The following is an 18,518-nucleotide window of genomic DNA, read 5'->3' as shown; positions in this document are numbered from 1 at the left end:
CCCACCTAGTTCAAGAAAATTGATTGCAGAAGATTGGCTTTTCATAGCCAGAAAGTCAGGGTTATAACATGGATGACCTAAGATGGAGTAGAATCTCTGATTGCCAGCTGGCTGCTTTGGACCCCTGGCACTTCTCATCTTGACTATCGTAGTTGTTTCTTTAGTGGTCTCCTGGCATCCAACCTGTCCTCTCTTCAGTCCACCCTCTGGCCGGATTAGCTTTCCTGCACGCAGGCACAGCCCTACCGCTGTACTACTCAAAATCCCTCTTGAACTCTATTTGCCTTCAGTCTGTTTACAAGATCCTCAGCCTGGCCACAAAAGCTGCCCCCAGTTTGGCTCCAAACCTACCTTTCAGGCCTCCTTATTACCCCCTTTAAGACATTCTGAGGTCCGACAAAACCGAGTGGCAAGTCATTTGGTGATCGAGGCACAACATCCCCCAACTATACGTTTTGGCCAGTGTTGGCGAACTTTTTCCCAGTTCAAGTGCCCAGAGGGCCAATCCAAGCTGTCTGTGAGCCCCAGCGTCTCCAGAGAGAGTTGAGGGAGGAAGTGCTCGCTTTTGGGGACAGGGCATGCAAAAAATGTCCTCAGGCCCTGGGAAGAGGGGGAATAGAGCAGGTCCCCAAGGGCAGGCTCTGCATGTCTGCCATGTCTTCCCCATCACTGGCGGAGGCTGTGCCCTCCCCTTAGAATTCTCTCCCTCTTCATCTCTGCATCTTCGAATACCTCCCCCTTCTGGGCCTCTGGGAAAATCGTTCTTTCGGGGCTCCTTTCAGGCACCATCTTCTCTAACAGGGAGCTGAAAACCACGAGGAGGGAAGGCCATTCCCAATAGGGGTCCAGCAGTGATGTGCACGGAGTGAATGTAAGTTGGGCTCTTCCTCAAAATGGAGGTTCCTATGGTTTGTGACTGCAGATTGCAGTTTTCTTCCTCTTTTGATCCCTTGATTTTGCTGTTATCCTCCGGGGCTAGTGTAGACAGAGCGAGGGCCCCTTTCCCTTTTTGGTTTCTTCTCCGTTCTTAGTTTTGCCCCTGCTTTCAAGTTCTTGAAGTTCTCTCTCGAGGAGAAGGGTTAGACTGGGTCTGGTGGCCCCAGAAGGCAAACCTCAGGAAACTTTCAGCCAAGCTGGGTGTAGTCAAGAAAGACATTTGTAAATAGCAAGTGAGCCGCAAATCTTAAAAATCAGAAGCACGTTGTAAACATGATCGCAAATCGGTCCCAAACAAACCAGCTCTTGAGGAAATGGAGCGTTATTTGAGGCTCGGAGGGAGACCCAGAAATGCATGAAGTTTAATCACCAGCACGTATAGTTTACAGAGAAATAATACAAATAGAGAGAGCAATGAGCTCAAGAGAGAGACCGAGGAATTGGAAAATGAGGCTAACATTTGTGGCGAGGCAAAGCTGATGGAGACCAATCTACAACACTAGAAGATAAAAACAAAGTCCGCTGCTGAGGCTTTAGCAATGAAAGAAGAAATAGACCAGTTCAAGAGAGAAATCTATGGGGAAAGTCACCCTCTCATCCATGGCAGACGTGAGACAGCAAGGCAAGGGACTAGTCAGAAGTGATATAAACTTAAAGCTAGCCAGCCAAAAAGTAATAGACTGTATTGTAGATAGTGACGCAGACGCGATGCTGAATAGTGAAAAACAATAGATTGGCAACAGAGCCAGCCCCAGAGAAAAGCGTTTTGCCAGAGAGAACTGTGATACATTATTACCACGGACCCCACTTAAGGTAAAAAGTAGCCAGAAAGAAAGTCAATTTCTAGCTCAGAAAACTGACTTAACAACCTCCCAAACCCACACAGGCAACTTTGTATCAGTCCTTAACCCTAAAGCTGTTCATTTCAAACCTAGAAACAAAGGAGAAAACCGGCCTGAATTCAAAGGGCAGCCAGAGGAAACATTTCTTAAAGCAAAGCCCACCTGCAAGCCTCGGAATTCTCAGTGGCTGAGAGAAAAAGACAACTTTTCTTGGAACACAAATAACAACCAAACTAACCCCAAATTAGAGCTGGGATATCCTGAAATGGTGGAAGGGGAGAAGACGACATCCAATTCTCTTCCTGAAGCTATGAAAGGAGACTCACAGAAGGCTCTAATTAGGGAAGAAAACTATCAATTTCTAACTAGTTCCAAGTCAGAAGTCTTGGTCAGCTTCTCAAAGTTCCATTCTAGGCAGAGTTAACAGAGAGACTCTTGAATGGGGGGAGGGGCAGAATCAAAAAGTTTACAGGATCTGGGCATGGGGCTCTCACTGACTCGAAATATGCTTTTGGTGTCATACATGGGTCAGGGGAAATCTGGGGAAATAGAGGATTCGTGAACTCAAACAGGAAAGCGACAGCACCCAAAACAGTGTGAGATTTACAAGGCAGGCACCCGACAAATATTTCATTTTTATTATCACAAAACTCCAGGGAGGGAGGTGTTATTATTATCCTCATTTTATAAAAGTATTTGGGGAATAGCAAGGAGACCAGCATCACTGGCTCTCAGAGTACATGGAAAAGAGAAAGATTCAGGACTCTTTACATCCCTTTCAATCGTGTGAAATGTAGAAAATCATTTTCTGTCGTAGAAAATCATAGAAAACCCTGTGTTCCTATCTCATATTTTTCATGAAGGATAACCTCATTAGATTATTCTGAAAACAGTTTTATAGAGATGATAAAGAAAGCATCTGGGTTGGAGAGTGCTGATGGCCTTGGGATTTGTTTTATTGCTTCCATGTGGACAACTCCTTGTAGTCAATAAACAACTCTCTCTGTCTCTGTCTCTGTCTCTGTCTGTCTGTCTCTGTCTGTCTCTGTCTGTCTCTGTCTCTGTCTGTCTGTCTGTCTGTATGTCTCTGTCTCTCTCTCTGTCTGTCTGTCTGTCTCTCTCTGTCTGTCTCTCTCTGTCTGTCTCTCTCTGTGTCACACACACACACACACACACACACACACACACACACACACACACACACACACACATTTTTGCCTAACCACCACCCTGGGAGTTGGGTAGCAATCACCATTCCTCACTATGTACTGATCTTTGAAGGGGACCTAGTAACAATTGCCTCTAGATGCCTCAAACTCAGCCTATCTCTGGAAGCAATCACTCCTAGCTGGTCAGCAGATGTATCTGTTCAGGCGGTGTGGAATAATGGAAAGAATATCAACTCTGGAGTCAGACCTGGGTTCAAATTCTGCCTCTGTGGCCTTGAGGAAGTCATTTAATTTCTATTGGCCTCAGTTTCTTCACCTGAAAAATGAAGGGGTTGGTTTCTAAGGTCCCTTCCAGCTCTAAATTACGGAAGCACTAGATACCACAGAGACAGCAAGGATATAAATGAAGTGGTAACAAGAGGTGAAAGTTACCCGAGGTTGCTGCTGAGCCATACCCACCTGTGTGTGTGTCACCTCATCTACAGTGGTTGACTCCCTGGTGAAAGCTAACATGATGAGTTACATCCTGAGAAGACTGAGAAGGCCTTTTCCCCAGGACAGGACAAGAATGGTGTGAAGGAGGAGGAAGAGTTCTCCCACTCAATTTAATTAATCAGTCAATTAGTTAGCCTTTATCAAACACCTGCTACTTGTGGGGTACTGGGGATCCAAAGAAAGACAGAGAGAGAGAGAGAGAGAGAGAGAGAGAGAGAGAGACAGGATGCAAGTAATGAGATTTAAGCAAGATAATTTGGAGACAATTAACAGAGGGAAGGCACTGGCATTAAGTGGGTTAATAAAAGGTTTTCTATAGAAGGTAGGATTTTAGCTGGAACTTGAAGGAAGCCAGGAGGTAGAGATGAGGAGGGAGGAGGTGATAGGTAAGATGGACAGTGAGAAAAAATGTTTGGGGTTGAGAGAAGGCATGCCATATTGGAGAAACAGCAAGGAGGCCAGTGTCACTGGGTGACAGAGTACATAATGATGTTAAGGCACAGGAGTACTAGAAAGGTAGGATGCAGCAGCTTGTGAAGGGTTTTAAAAGTCAACCAGAGGGGCATCTGGGTAGCTCGGTGGATTGAGAGTCAGGCCTAGAGACAGGAGGTCCTAGGTTCGAATCTGACCTCAGACACTTCCCAGCTGTGTGACCCTGGGTAAGTCACTTGACCCCCCATTGCCCACCCTTACCACTCTTCCACCTAGGAGCCAATACACAGAAGTTAAGGGTTTTTTAAAAAGCCAATCAGAGGGTAGGTAGATGAATCAGTGGATAGAGAGCCAGGTCTGGAATCACAAGGATCTGGGTTCAAAGCTGTGTGACCCGGGGCAAGTCACTTAACCTCAATGTCTTACATTATTGCTCTTCTACTTTGGAACCAATACTTGTATCAGTTCTAAGACAGAAGACAAAGTGTTTTTTAAGCCAATCAGAGATTTTATATTTGATCCTGAAGGTGATAGAGAGCTGTGGAGTTAGTAGGGAGGTGGCATAGTTGGGCCTGTGCTTTAGGAAAATCACCCTAGGAACTAAATGGGGGATAGACCGGAGTGGGGAAGGTCTTGTGGCAGGTAGACCAACCAGAAGACTGTTGCAATAATCCAGGTGTGAGCAGATGAGGGCCTGCACCAGGGTCAGGGGAGAGAAGAGGTCTTATATGAGGAAATGTTACAAAGGTAGACATGATGCACTTGACCACTGATCGGATATGGGGACGTGGGGGGGAGTGGGAAGTTGAGGATGACATCTAAATTTTGAGCCTGGGGACCTGGGATAATGGTGGTTCCCTTAACAGTAATAGGAAAGTTAGGTGTTATGAGTAAGATTAGATTAGCTAGTTATTAGGTACTGATTATATATTGATTAGGAAGTACCTAGCAGGAAGGAGCTGGAGCTGGGAATTCCAGGTTGGAATGAAGGAGGAGGAAGTCTATGTGTGTCCTGTGTGAGGACTCCATTAGTGGTGGGCAAAAACTGTTGCCAGCCTGGGAGACCTCAGAGCAAAGGACACCCTGCTTCCTGATTTCCCCTGGGATCCTGTGTGGTGTGGCATTTAAGGAAAGAACAAGAGAAGAGGACAGTGCTTCAAGCAAACCCTTACTGCTTAGTTCCTGAGACAACTGTAGCTCCTGGCATCCAGACATCATCAGTGGATTGCAGTGAGAAATCCCAAAGCCACAAAAGCCCCAGCTGTACTCAAGCCTGGCAGGTTCCAGGTGTGAGGCAGAAACCCAGAGACTCCAGTATAGCTCCTTGGGCCCTGTTAGTTAGATAGCTTAAATGAGTGTAGTGAATAAGTCCTTCCCTGTCCCTTTGGGTTTTGTTATTAGGTGTTAAGATTTTAGAGTAGTCATTCCTATCCCTCCTTTTAGTTGTTTCTAATTAAAACCCAATTTCACCTTGTTACCTTGTCAGTTAATTCAAGGCCTCTGGCCAGAGTGACAGTTGGCTGTTATTTTTCCAGTTGGGAGTGGTGTAGCTGTACAAGACTTCAGTGATCAGTTTCAGTCTCTCTTACATCCCAGAGAGTGGTTCCCACAAACCCCATAGTTGAATTTTAATATCCCTGGTGACCCCCTTACTTATATTATCTTACATAGGGGAAGGGGAGCGTTTGTGGGGGAAGATAACGAATTCGGTTTTGGACACGTTGAATTTCAGATGTCTGGAGGGCATCCAGTATGAAATGTCTAATGGGCAAATGGAAATGGGAGCCTGGAAGTTGAGAGAGAGGTTGGGACTGGGCAGGTAGATCTGTGAGCCATCTTTATAGAGATCATTGAAATCAGGAGAGCAGATAAGATCACCAAGTGAAATAGGAGAGAACATGGATAACCCAACACATTTATTCATGATCTACTGTGAGTAATATTCTGGGGCTACAAGGTTTGACCTGGCAAAACCCCCGTCCTTCAGGGGCTCGCAGGGGCAGAGAATAGACGTCCATGACCAAAACGGAAAGAACATTGGGAACTCTCAGAAGCGGAGGGCAAGGTGTCTGCCAACAGCCTGGAGGGAAAGGATGCTAGCTTGGGTCACTTCTTCTGTTGTTGCTGGACCAGAACATCAGCCTGCAAAGAAGGGAGAGAACAGGAATAATTATATTAACAAAACTGGAGTGTTGGTATGTTGTAGTGGCTAGAGAGCTAGCTTCTGGGTTCAAATCCTGCCTCTGACACTTATTGGCTCCTTGATCCTGAGCAAGTCACAACCTTCCACTGCTCCCGAGCTTTCTTTAAAGATGTACCCAGCAGAGGAAGAGGTGAAGAGCTGTGTAGGTAGAAGGAGTTTCCTCACTGGGAAGTTCACTCAACTAAATGAAAATGCAAAAATGGTGCCTGCCTTTGGTTCTTCTAACATTTTACAATTTGCAAAGGACTTTGCCATCTTCAAAATAAAACAACATGTTAATGACTTTAAAATAATAATTTTAATAATTAAATACACATAAATAATCTTATCGTTAGGGGATGTCATGGGTGTAGACATTCTAGGTGAACAAATTCCTTCTACCAATGTGACATCTCTTAGCCTCAGTTTCCTTATCTGTAAAATGGGAATAACAAGAGCACCTGCTTCACAGGAGTGCCCCGAGTATTGAATGGGATAATGTGTAGAGGGCTTGGCAAATATTAAAGCTATTATTATTGATGATGATGATAATGGTGAAGGTGGTGTTTTTGTTATTGTTATTGTATCAGCTGCTTAAAGTCTTCTCCCCTTTACACACACACACACACACACACACACACACACACACACACACGTCCAAATATCTACAAAGGTTTAATAAGAAGACTAGATGTTCTTTATACAAGAATTCACTAAATGAGTCTCTAAACAGAAGGCTGCCCTGGTGTATTTAAATAGAATTCAACTAAGGCAGCAAGGTGGCTCAGTGGATAGAGAGCCAGGTCTGTAGTCAGGGAGGACCTGGGTTCAAATCTGACCTCAGACACTTTCTAGCTGTGTGACCTTGGTCAAGTCACTTAATCTCCATTGCCTAGCCCTTGCTGCTCTTCTGTTTTGGAACCATTACTTAGTATTGATTCTAAGATAGAAGGTAAGGGGTAAATAAATAAAATTCAGTTGACCAATAATGGACTCACATCCCAATGATCAGGAATCTATCCAGTTGGGCTAACTGATTAGGTCCCAGCTGTCTCAGAGCACTGTGAATAGTGATACCTATAGAGTCAACTTTCGCCCCCCCAGGAGTGGATTACCCTTGGCAATCTGGGACTGTCATCCAGTGTGGGCCTCTGGCTGCTGAGCAGAAGCTGAGTAGGATGGATACTTGAAAGGATGAAGTGTGTGTGTGTGTGTGTGTGTGTGTGTGTGTGTGTGTGTGTGTGTTTCCATGTTCCCCATTCTAGCATCAAATAGATTGGTTTTTGGCTTTTCTGTGTTTTTCTTTTCTATCATCATTGAGAAAATTGGTCATGGAAATCATGGCTGCCAGGCTTCACAGTTTAATACTCAATTAACTGGAGCTGAAGTCGTAGGGACCATCCCAACCAGCTCCCATCCTCTAGCCAAACCTGCTTCCTGCCTGGACAGATAGAAGTCAAGGATCTTAAGGAGCAGGAAAGGACTTCTGAGAGCCCAACTTGCTTATTTTTACAGATGGAGAAAGAGAGGCCCATCATGGAAGGGAGAGGATCTAGGATCCTAGTTATTGATCTGGAATGGACCATTAAGGGTTATCTATAGACCAACTCCTTTATTTTACAGATGGGAAACTGAGGTCCACAGAAGTTAAATAATTAGCCCAAGGTGAACCCAGATACTCTTTCTCTTGCCTGAGATCTCTTTGTCTCTTCCAGGTAGGGTGTGCTCCCAGGTTAGGAGGGATGGGGCTGGATAAGCAATGGATGAGATAGGAGGATAAGTGCAAAAAGAGTTTATTCCCCTTGTCTTCAAAGTGGAGCAATAGTGGACAGGGCGGGCCTGGGAGGACTCACCAACAGCGTCTTTAGCAGGGATCTCTCACCACCATTACACCCCTTCCCTTCTTCAGAGGCCTGAGCAGAGAATGGAAAGAAGAAATGAATGAGGCCCTTTCTCCTTCTTTCTGATTGAGAGGGAGAGTAATGATGCTCCTGCATCCCCCCCAAAGCGTCCAAGATAGAAGGGGTAGGATAAGGGCTGCCTGTAGCCATAATTCTGGCCTTCCCAGGAAGATGAAGGTAGTTCTCTGGGCTTAGGTGGGTGAGGCTTGAGCCAGGATGTCTGGGCTTTGAACATCATCTCCAGAACCAGACCTTCTACCAGTGTGGAGCAATCCTGTGCACCTTGGAGAGCTGCATGGGAGAGCAGGCAGAGAGAATGGGGGGAGAATGGGATAGGACAGATGGACAGACATTTCACTTACCTCTAGGGCTGGGATCTCATCTAAGGCCCTCTTCCCCCCTGGATACCAGCCATGGGACCAGTGTTGAGCGTAAGCAATCTGAGTGCCAACAACCAGCAACGCTAAGAGCAGAAGAGGCCGTAGACAAGCCATGGCGGTGAGAGTCTCTCTCTAGGTGGCCTAGAGGATGGGACAGAGGGGCAGAAAAAGGTCGCCAGGCTTCGGCAGATTATAGAACCTGGTACTGAATGAGCCCGGGGTCAAGATCTTGCTGATGCTTAGTAGCCGTAGCTTTCTCGTGTGTAAAATGAGGACAACAATACATCGTGCTCCCTGGGTCACAGGGTTTTGTAGCTAAAGCTATTTGCAAACTTCGAAGTACTAAAATAATGTGATCTGTTATTATTATGGAAATGCCACCCCAACTCTCTGCATGGGCACATCCATGTCCTTTTCTTCTAGTCAGCCTCCTGTCCCCAAGGAAGTTATCTCAGACCCCACCTTGTTATCTTCCCTCCTTCTAACTTCTGCTTACTGTCCTCAGAAGTCATCTTCCTGCCCCACTTCTTGAGGAAACCTTGAAAACTAAAGGCAGTATAGATTATTGAATAGAGCACAGGTATTGGAGTCAAGAAGAGCTGGGTTCGAATCCCACCTCAGACAGTTACTAGTTGTGTGACTGTGAAGCAAATCACTTAACTTCTGTTTGCCTCAGTTTCTTCATCTGTAAAATGAAGACAATAATAGCACCTACCTTGCTGAATTGTTGTAGGGATCAAATGAGATAATAATCATAAAGCACTTGTCACAGAGTTGGCATTGTATAAATGTTAGCTAGTTATTATTATTATTATCTAATTTCCCTGGTTGTTCCCAGGTTTCTCATCCCTTAAATGAAAGGGTCAGACTAGAGAGTTTGAAAGGTTCTTTTCAACTATCGTTAAACAACCCTGTAAAATCTCTTCCTGGGGCAAAGGAGGAAGCTTAGCCTACTTTTAGAGGGGAAGGCAAAGGGGAGTCCCAGCGTCACTGGGGGACGGGGGTCCTGGGACTATGTGAAGGCAAATTGAATTGCTTTTGGATTGGGCTTCCTGCTCCAAGTCTCTCCTCCCTCCAATCCTTTCTTCTTGCAGTTGAAAGTGATTTTCTGAAACACAAGTTTGATCATGTCAAGCTCCAGGAGCTCCCTACTAATTCCTGGATCAAACAGTAAAACCCACTATTTGACATTTAAGGCTCTTCATAACCTGATTCCTCCTTCCTTTTTCAAAAAGAAGTTTTTATTGTTTTGTTTTTTTTTTTTACATCACCAGCGTTTCCCCCCCAGTATTCTTCCACTCCACCTCAGACCTTATAACAAGTAGTATTTTTAGAGACAAAAAAAGCAGGGGGTGGGGCCAGCATAACTGATCAACATATCCAAACAAGTCCAAATCTTTCCAATCTTCTTCTACTTTACTACCCTCTAGTAATCTATGATCCAGCCATGCTTGCTTCCTTGTTGCTCTTTGAGCACATCATCTGTTTTTGCACTGGCTGCCCCCATCCCTGGAATGTGCTACCTTCTTACCTCCATTTCCATCAAGAATCAGTTCAGATCTCATCTTCTGAAGGGGACTTTCCCCAAATTCCTCCCTCTGAGATTTTTGTTGTTCAGTCGTTTGTCACATCTGACTTTCCGTGATCCCAGTTGGGGTCTTCTTGGCAGAAATACTACCAAGAAAGTGGTTTACCATTTCTGTCTCCAATTCATTTTACAGAAGAGGAAACAGAGGCAAATAGGTGACTCCCCTGGGATCACACAGCTCATAAGTATCTGAGGCTGGATTTGAACTCGTGAAAATGAATCTTCCTGACTTCAGGCCTGGCACTTCATCCACTAGGTCACCTAGCTGCCCTCCGAGATTGCTTTTTCGATTATATCTATTTTCTATGTGTATAGTTCTTTACTGGTTTCCCCCTTTAGAAAGTATGCTTATGGAGGGCATGGACTAATTTTTGCCTTCCTTGAATCCCCAATACTTACCTTCCATCTAGTAAATGTTTCATAAGTGTTTGTTGACTGCCTGGCTAACCTCCAGTGAGGGGGACCAACTCTCTCCATGGAAGCCTTTTGAAGACCATTATTTGTTAGGTAGTTTTTTCTTTTCATCCATCCTTAGTTTACCAAGTCCCCCCCTCTGATTTCTAAGCTCCCTTCCCACTGGTAGTTCTGCCTTTAGGGGCCTTGCTGAACAAATGGATTCCTTCTTCCACTCAATAGCTGGCTCTTCAAATACACTCAGAAAGGGATGATTTCTCCCCAAAGTTTTCTCTTTTCCAAGGCTAGATACCTTAGATTCCCTCATCCGATCATTCTATAACTCGGTCTCCAGGCCCTTCCCTCGTCTTATCGCCTTCTTTTGAATGTTCCCCAAAGTAGAGCCCAGAACTGAAACCAGGATATACCACGTGTGCCCTGATGAAGGCAGAGTCCAGCTGTACCGGGCCTGCTTGGTTCTAGATCTTATAGCTCTCAACTCAGTCCAAGATTGCATTAGCTTTCTGGGCTGCTGTATCCCATGATGCCTTTTCTCAAGTCACAAAGTGAAACCCAAGAACATGAGGGCTGAGGATCTAAATCAACCCTGATGTCTTTTGCTCTGGAAGCAGGAGGGCAGGGATTTCCTTCCGCCAGGCAACCATGTCCTCCCTAACGAGTTTAAAAGGCTTAGCAGTGGGATCAGTGGGAAAGAAAGCCCTGTTCTCCAGGCCAGAAATAGAGCACGCAAAGCGTTATATCAGTGTAAGCAGTCATAATGAAAAGCAATGGCTTGGGCATTTCTACAGGGCAAGTTTGTGGGAGACATAAAAGACTGGAAAGAAGGGGGAACCAGCAATTAGGGGAGAAAGTGCTAATCTCTCCACATCATTTTGTCTCGGGAAACTGCTTCCTCTGACCTCCCTCTCATTCAACTTTCCTCCAATTGGTGAAGAAGAGGAGGAGCAAAGCATTAGTGTTTAAAGGGATGTGGAGAGAAGGGGACAACAGACAGGAATATATAGGAGGATGGGGGGAGGTAGGTTTGGGGGAATGAGAGAGGGTTCAAGGATAGCCTTGTAGCAAGGGGAGAGGCGGCCCAGAGGAGCCCCACAGAAAGGAGAGGTCTAAGGGTGGGCAAGAAAGGATGCAGTGGGTCTGGGATGCATGGGGAATGTTTGGGTGTGAAGAATGAGGAAGGAGAAATCCTAGATCAAGGGAAGAAGGGGCAGGAGGAGTTCTCTGGGGCAAGGGCAGAAGGAGCTTGGGTTAATAGGAAAAGGTATAGAGAGAAATAAAACTTTGAAAGAAAGAGAAGAGTCAAGGAAGTTGGGGTAGGATGGGATTGAGTCTTCCCTTCATTAGGAAGGAATAGGAAAATCAAGGAACCCAAGGGCTTGAGCAAGGGGAGGAAGGCAGCCGATTTACTTACCTGAGAGTGGGTTCAGACTCCTGGCTTTGGTGATAACAGCAGAGACTCTGACTCCTGGACTGACCACTGGGAGTATTTATCCAAGACTGGCTCCACCCCGATTTCCCTTCTCCCTCTCCCTCCCCACTCCAGTTATTGAGCTGAAACAGGGACGGGGAGGAAAGGGCAGAGCAGGCAGACAGTCTGGTCTGGGTCTAGACTCACACATAGACTCTGGGGACGGGATGGAAAAAGAGGGATGAGCAGAAAATACGAGCCAGAGGTCATGGGGGTCTGATGCTGTAGTCATAAATTGTCGGAGCCAGAAGGGTCTCTATCTGGGCTAAAACTATTAATCAATCATCAGTGCGAATTTATTGAATATGCCTTCCAGGTGTTTTACACTGTTATTGTACAAATGGGGGAACTGAGGCCTGGACAGGGGAAAGAAGACACACCTAACCCTTTGCCTACTTTTCCTTCGGCCTTTATTTTATTTTAATGTTTTTAAGCCCTTCCTTTTCAAGTCTTAGAATCAAAACTGAGTATCCGTCACAAGGCAGAAGAGTAGTAAGGGCTAGGCAATGGGGGTTAAGTGACTTGCCAAGGGTCACACAGCTGGAAAGTGTCTGATTTCAGATTTGAACCCAGGACCTCCACAGTTTATTTTTATTTCAGTGGGACCATCCAGTTTCTCATGTTTGAAACCTGGGGTTTGATGCTTCCCCTGCCCCAATGTTACCATTCTTCATGACCACCAGTTTGGACTCCATTCTGCTAAACTCGCTTCCATAAATTCTTAGAATAATCTTCCTTAAGTGGTTAAATCATTTCTCTGCTCAAAAATCTTTACTGGTTGCTTTTGCCTAGATCGTCCATCTCAAACTGCTTGCCTGGCATTCAGACTATGGGCAATGTGACACCACCCAAAGTTTTCAGGCTTATCTCATATTACTGCCTTCTTTAGAATCTGCTCTAGAATATTCTTATACAACCTGCATTTTCTCTTACCTGCCATGGCGTTCCCTAGCCATGGAATGTTTTCCTTTCATTCTTTGCTTGCTGAATTCCTCTCACTCCTATAGGAAGCATTCTTTCATTTTTATCTCCTTGGTAAGACCCTTTCTTTGAAATAACTTTATTTTTTAATGCTTAAATGTATTTACCATACTTTAAAAAAACTTAGAATTAATACTAAGTATTGGTTCTAAGGCAGAAGAGTGGCAAGGGCTAGGCAATGGGGTTGGTTAAGTGACTTGCCCAAGGCCACACAGCTAAGATGTGTCTGAGGCCAGATGTGAGCCCAGGACCTCTCGTCTGCACGCCTGGCTTTCTATCCACTGAGCCACCTAGCTGCCTTAATCGAATTCCACTTTAAATATACCAGGGCAACCTTCTGTCTAAAGATTCATTTAGTGAATTCTTGGGGAAAGAACAGCCAGTCTTCTTATTAAACCTCTGCCCTTTTACCATATATTATTGCATATGATCTAATTCTATATTTTTATTCCCTTCTAGCCTGTGAGTTCCACGAAGGAGAAGTTTTATTATATACATATAATATATATAAGAGATTATATTATATATATGTATTATTATGTAATGTTATAAGTGATCTATAATAATTCTTATTTCTATGGCATGTTAAAGTTAAAAATTGCTTTCCTTACAAAAGTCCAATAAAAGAGGTAGTTTAAGTATTATCTTCTTTATTTTACAGATGAGGAAACTGAGATTGGAGGTGGGATGGGGAAGTGACCTATCCTAGGTCACACAGCTAATCGATATTGGCACTAGAACTTGAATCCAGGCCTCTTGACTCCAAGGCCAGTGGCTTCTTACGTCTAGACTGTGTATTTCTTCCAGGACTAAGCAGAGGTCTTCACATAATAGATGCTTAATAAATGTTTATTGACTTTAATTAAGCTCATTCATGCTCAGTTATCCCTTTATAGCCTCTCAGTGGGCAGCTCTTCTCGTTGTGAGCATGGGTAAATTCCAGCCTTTTTCTCTGGAGTGCTCTTTTCCTCTCTGTGAAATGGGCAGAGGATCAGCATGAGGCGGTTCATTCCACTGCCAGAAGCCCTCCCCAAACAGTCCCCTTCTCCGCTCACCCACGGGGAGAGCCAGGATTGGTTCCGAGTCCATGGGATGAGTCGGACCCTGGTTTCTCCTTAAGGCTTCTCTGGGTTCCTGCAGAGTGTCTGTGGGGATGGCCTGGTGATTCTCTGAGCCGCTGAGACTTCAATCCGATTCACCAAACATTTATTGAACATGCAGAAGACTCAGCGATGGGGTCCGGGGAAATGCTCTACGGTCCCTCTCAGAGAGCCAATGACACAGCGAGGGGACAGGATGTGAACACGACTAAGTACGAAGGCAGGTATATTGTGACTGGATCGAGTGAGGCATCCAGGTAAAGCGCCTGAGGAAGAGTAGCCAAGGGGAGAGGTTGCTCTTAGCTGGGAGGATCATGGCGGACTTGGGTCTCGAAGGTAAGGAAGGACTTCAATAGGCAGCAGATGCATGACTACACCAACCAAGGCAGGCAGGCAGGAAAGGGCAAGAGGAAATCAGGGAATAGTTAATGGTTGTCCTGTTTGGTTGACACAGTTTTTGAAGAGGAAGAAGCATGACTGTAGAAGGTTTCTGTGGCTAAAGCAAGAAGCTTGTCATTTATGGGAGGCGATAGGGAGCTGCTGATGATTGTGGAGTGGGGCAGGGATGCAGTGCTGATTTACTTTCTTTGGTCAGAGTATTTGAAAGCTGGATGAAGGATGGAGACAAGGTGACCATTTGGGAGTGTATAGTTAGAGAATTTTGTACCTTGGACTTCATCTCCCAGAATTCTTTCTTTGTCCTCCCAAAATTCCTTTCCCCTTTTCATTTATGGGTCTTTATGTTATTGTTTATAAGTTCTGTAACTCCTCCCTTTCTCTCTCTTTTCTCTCACAACTGGGGCTGGGTTAGCTAGCTTTTTTTACTTTAGTTATTACTAATAAATCTTATTAAATATAATACTTAGAATATTGGTTATTAGTTTTGAAACTCACAGGAGGCTATGACAGTAATCTAAGGATGATAAAGAGAGCCTGGACTAAGGCAGAGATGAATAATAATGAATAACTAACTAATAGAGAAGAGAGGAAAATGGGAGATTTTGGAGAGAGAAACTCTGAGCTGGAGGTTTTCCAAGTTTTGTTTTGTTTTGTTTTTTAATCTCATTTAGTTTTTCCATCTCTGGGAGGAAAGTGCTACGTGCATTATTGTTCTCAGTTTACAAAAGAGGAAATTGCCTTAACAAGTGACACATTTGGTCATAAAACTTACGACGTTTCAAAGGGGGAATTTGAACCCCGGTCTCCTCTGCCTTTGGGTCCAGCATTCTCATTCTTATACCACATTCTCACCACATGTAAGGGAGAGGGATAGGTCAAAACTTCATGCCAAGATTTGAGCACGAGAGATTGGTAAGTGGTAAATGGGGGCAACATTGACAATCCAAGTCAACACGCATTTATTAAGTATATACCGGATGAAAGGCAGAGAAGCAGCAGGGTTTAGTTGAGAGAGAGCCAACATGGAGTCAGGAAAAGCTGAGTTCTGACTCAGGGAAAATTAATGCAATGTTCAGTGCCCTTGGCAATCCTCTAAGACAGGGGTCAGCAATGTTTGGCTCTCGAGCCATATCTGGCTCTTCTGAGGGCCGATATGGCTCTTTCTGCAGGAGCCATAAAGTCAATTTTTTTTTCAGGCGCTGTTACAGGAGCAGCACTGTGAGCACTGTACGGCTCTCACGAAATTACATTTTAAAAATGTGGTGTTTATGGCTCTCACGGCCAAAAAGGTTGCTGACCCCTGCTCTAAGACTACACCTCGAAGAGAAGGTGCTGCTGTGTCCTGGAGGAGGGAGTTTACTCAATGAGAGTTCTCTATACCAAAGGAATCCTAGGTCTGATTTTAAAATGGGGAAGGCACTGGGTCAGCCACTGAGGATACAAAAACAAAAAATGGAAAAATCACCCTTGCTTTTATTCTGTTGGGGAGATACACATAAATGAATACAAGATAATTTGAGGAGAGAGTACTAAAACAAAGAGAGCAGGAAAGGCAGACCTGGGCTGAATCTTAAAACATAGTAAAAGATTCTAATAAGCAGAAGTTCCAGAAATTCCCACATGTTCAAAGCATGGAAGTAGAAGACAGTGTGGGTTGAGGAAATGGAAAGTGGGTCCATTTGACTGGATTGTAGAGTTCTTTACAGGGAATAACAAAATGAGTTTGACAAGGTTGGATGGAGCCAGACTTTAAAGGCCAGGCTTAGGAGTTTATATTTCATATTCGGGGCAATAAAGTCCTCAAAGATTCTTGAGCAGGGGAGCAATATGGTAAGTCTGAGCTTTAGGGACACTATTTTAGCAATTGTTTGTAGGATAGACTGGAGAGGAGCAAAGAAACAAATTAGGGGGCTATTGCAGTGTCACCTCCCACCCAACTGACACCCCGTGTCAGTTCCCACCACCCACATTAGACTGGCTAATGTGATCAAAAAGGAAAATGATAAATGTTGGAGGGGATGTGGGAAAATTGGGACACTAATGCACTGTTGGTGGAGCTGTGAACTGATAACAACCATTCTGGAGTGCAAAATGGAACCATTCTCAAAGGGCCAAAACAATATTTTATGTGGGCACACATGGTGTGTGTGTGTGTGTGTGTGTGTGTGTGTGTGTGTGTGTGTATGTATGTGTGTGTGACTACCGGGTCTGTATTCCAAAAAGATCAGAGATGGGGGAAAGGATCTACTTGTACAGGTTGGACTCTGAGCAGACAGGCAGAGAAAGTGACCCTGAAGATCACAGACCAGCCCTTTTCATTTATTTATTTATTTTTAGGCCCTTAACTTTTGTGTATTGGCTTCTAGGTGGAAGAGTGGTAAGGGCGGCCAATGGGGGTCAAGTGACTTGCCCAGGGTCACACAGCTGGGAAGTGTCTGAAGTTGGATTTGAACCTAGGACCTCCCGTCTCTAGGCCTGACTCTCACTCCACTGAGCTACCCAGCTGCCCCTAGACCAGCCCTTTTTAGCGGCAATTCATGGAAGCAGGACACCCTGGGACGCCTCTTTCGGCTCTGCTTGAAAACGAGACATTCATTAAATGTTAAATGGTGACTGTCTCTCCTTCTGCCATTGGGTGTTAAGCAGCTGTTTGCTAGGTTAATAGCCATGGCCTAGACTGTGTTTGTAGACCTGGGGATGAGGAATCAGCTCTTCAGTGTCCCGCAACACAAAATGCTCCCCAGTGGACAGAGAGGAAGCAGCCAGATGGGGAAAGTTTTGTCTCCATTTGCTAGCTCAGGAAGGAATCTTCCTCTGATGATCTAGTGACTCTGGAAAGGCAGCTGCTGGCCCTTCCCCTTGGCCATCCCAAGACCCTGACCTTTAAGCCTAAGAGGGATGGAGGGGTAGGAGGAGAAGAGAGGCCCAAGTGTTTGAAGGCTGAGGCACAAAAGCCCACATCTACAGGGTCTGAAGAGCCCAGGTCTGCAATGTTTTTCAAGACACTATTCGAAAGGGACCAGGTATTCAGAGGGTTGGTTTTTTTGGTTTGTTTTTTGAGTGGGGAGGAAAAGGAGAGGTGAAACCTAGATTTGTATGTTTGGAAGGTGAGTCTTTGGTGTTCCAGGTGGGGTGGAGAATAGATCTGTAGTTAAGGTTTTTTTCAGAGGAGTGAAAGCCCAGATGTGTCTTATTTGGTAGACAATATTTCAGTAGGGCAGTTAGGTAGTGCAGTGAATAGAGTGCTAGACCCAGAATCAAAAGTTCTGTTCAAATCCCACCTCAGATACTTACTAGCTGTGTGACCCTGGGCAGGTCACTTAACACTATTTGCCTCAGTTTCCTCATCTGTAAAATGAGCCGAGAAAGAAAATGGCAAACCACTCCCGTATCTTTGCCAAGAAAACTCTAAATGGAGTTACAAAGAGTTGGATACAACTGAACAACAACAAAATTTTGGTAGGGCAGATACTGGGTTTACAGGGTTTGGGGCCACAGATCTGGGAGAATCATACAAGCTCCTGAAGTGTGGACAGAGTTCCCCAGAGATGAAGGAGTCCTCTGTCAGATTTAGTGTTTTTTTTTTCTCTTGGAGAATCATTCAATTAGCATTTATCACGCACCCACTATGTGCAGGCCCTGTGCCAGCCACAGGGTGACTATGCCCTTAGAGGTCTGAACCTGAAGGTGAGATTTTTCCATCAGAGAGAAGCAAAGTTGTCCACACTGTTTAGATTTTTGGGAGTCCACTGTGTGTTTTGCATTTTCTGTGGGCTGAAATAAAAGGCATCCTGGATCTGATTTTACTCCTATTAATAGAAGCCCAAAGAAATAATGTTCCGTTGTTCCCAGAAGTCAGCCCTTGTTTCAGGGCAAAAGGAGGATATTCTTAAGTTCCCAGCAAAGATGGTAGGTGGGGGCACCGGTCAAAGAGAAGTTTTTGAGGAAGCACCAAGTTGAGATCCTATCTATGTAAACCTGGAGGATGGGGTTCTGAGCCACGAATTACAACGGTAAAAGATGGGATGAGGCCCATTAATATGGATTCATTGTTTTGATTTCAAAATCTCATATATAAAGCCTTAAATATAGTTACAGAATCACAGAATTATAAAGAACTTCTAGTGTTGTGAGGGATCTTTTTTTGATGATGATCCATATCATGATGCTGAACTGTGAGTTTGCCAAGGTTTTGTCTTGGGCCTTCCTCTCTTCTCTGTCTACACTAGCT

General features: G+C 44.8%; 1 protein-coding gene across 1 annotated transcript; it reads right to left on the bottom strand.

Annotated features, from left to right (window-relative positions):
• Positions 1 to 5,761: 5,761 nt before the first annotated feature.
• Positions 5,762 to 11,814, bottom strand: LOC123251932 (progonadoliberin-2). The gene is made up of 4 exons (XM_044681273.1): positions 11,751 to 11,814; positions 8,320 to 8,478; positions 7,910 to 7,969; positions 5,762 to 6,016 (listed from the first exon to the last, which is right to left on the bottom strand). Exons 2-4 carry the CDS (start codon positions 8,449 to 8,451, stop codon positions 5,981 to 5,983), a joined length of 228 nt encoding a protein of 75 aa, XP_044537208.1. The 5' UTR covers positions 8,452 to 8,478; positions 11,751 to 11,814; the 3' UTR covers positions 5,762 to 5,980.
• Between the last annotated feature and the right edge of the window lie 6,704 nt (positions 11,815 to 18,518).

The sequence above is a fragment of the Gracilinanus agilis genome, chromosome 6, assembly GCF_016433145.1.
Source record: "Gracilinanus agilis isolate LMUSP501 chromosome 6, AgileGrace, whole genome shotgun sequence".
NCBI classification, from domain to species: domain Eukaryota; kingdom Metazoa; phylum Chordata; class Mammalia; order Didelphimorphia; family Didelphidae; genus Gracilinanus; species Gracilinanus agilis.
The sequence above is the reverse complement of the archived record's forward strand: the minus strand, read 5'-3'. Positions and strand labels throughout refer to the sequence as shown.

Coding starts and splice junctions, on each gene's coding strand:
- LOC123251932 (XM_044681273.1), bottom strand. CDS start 8,451: ATGGCTTGTCTACGGCCTCTTCTGCTCTTAGCGTTGCTGGTTGTTGGC. Junction 7,970..8,319: donor ATGAGATCCCAGCCCTAGAG/GTAAGTGAAATG, acceptor TTCTCTGCTCAG/GCCTCTGAAGAAGGGAAGGG. Junction 6,017..7,909: donor CCCTGCTAAAGACGCTGTTG/GTGAGTCCTCCC, acceptor CCTTCTTTGCAG/GCTGATGTTCTGGTCCAGCA.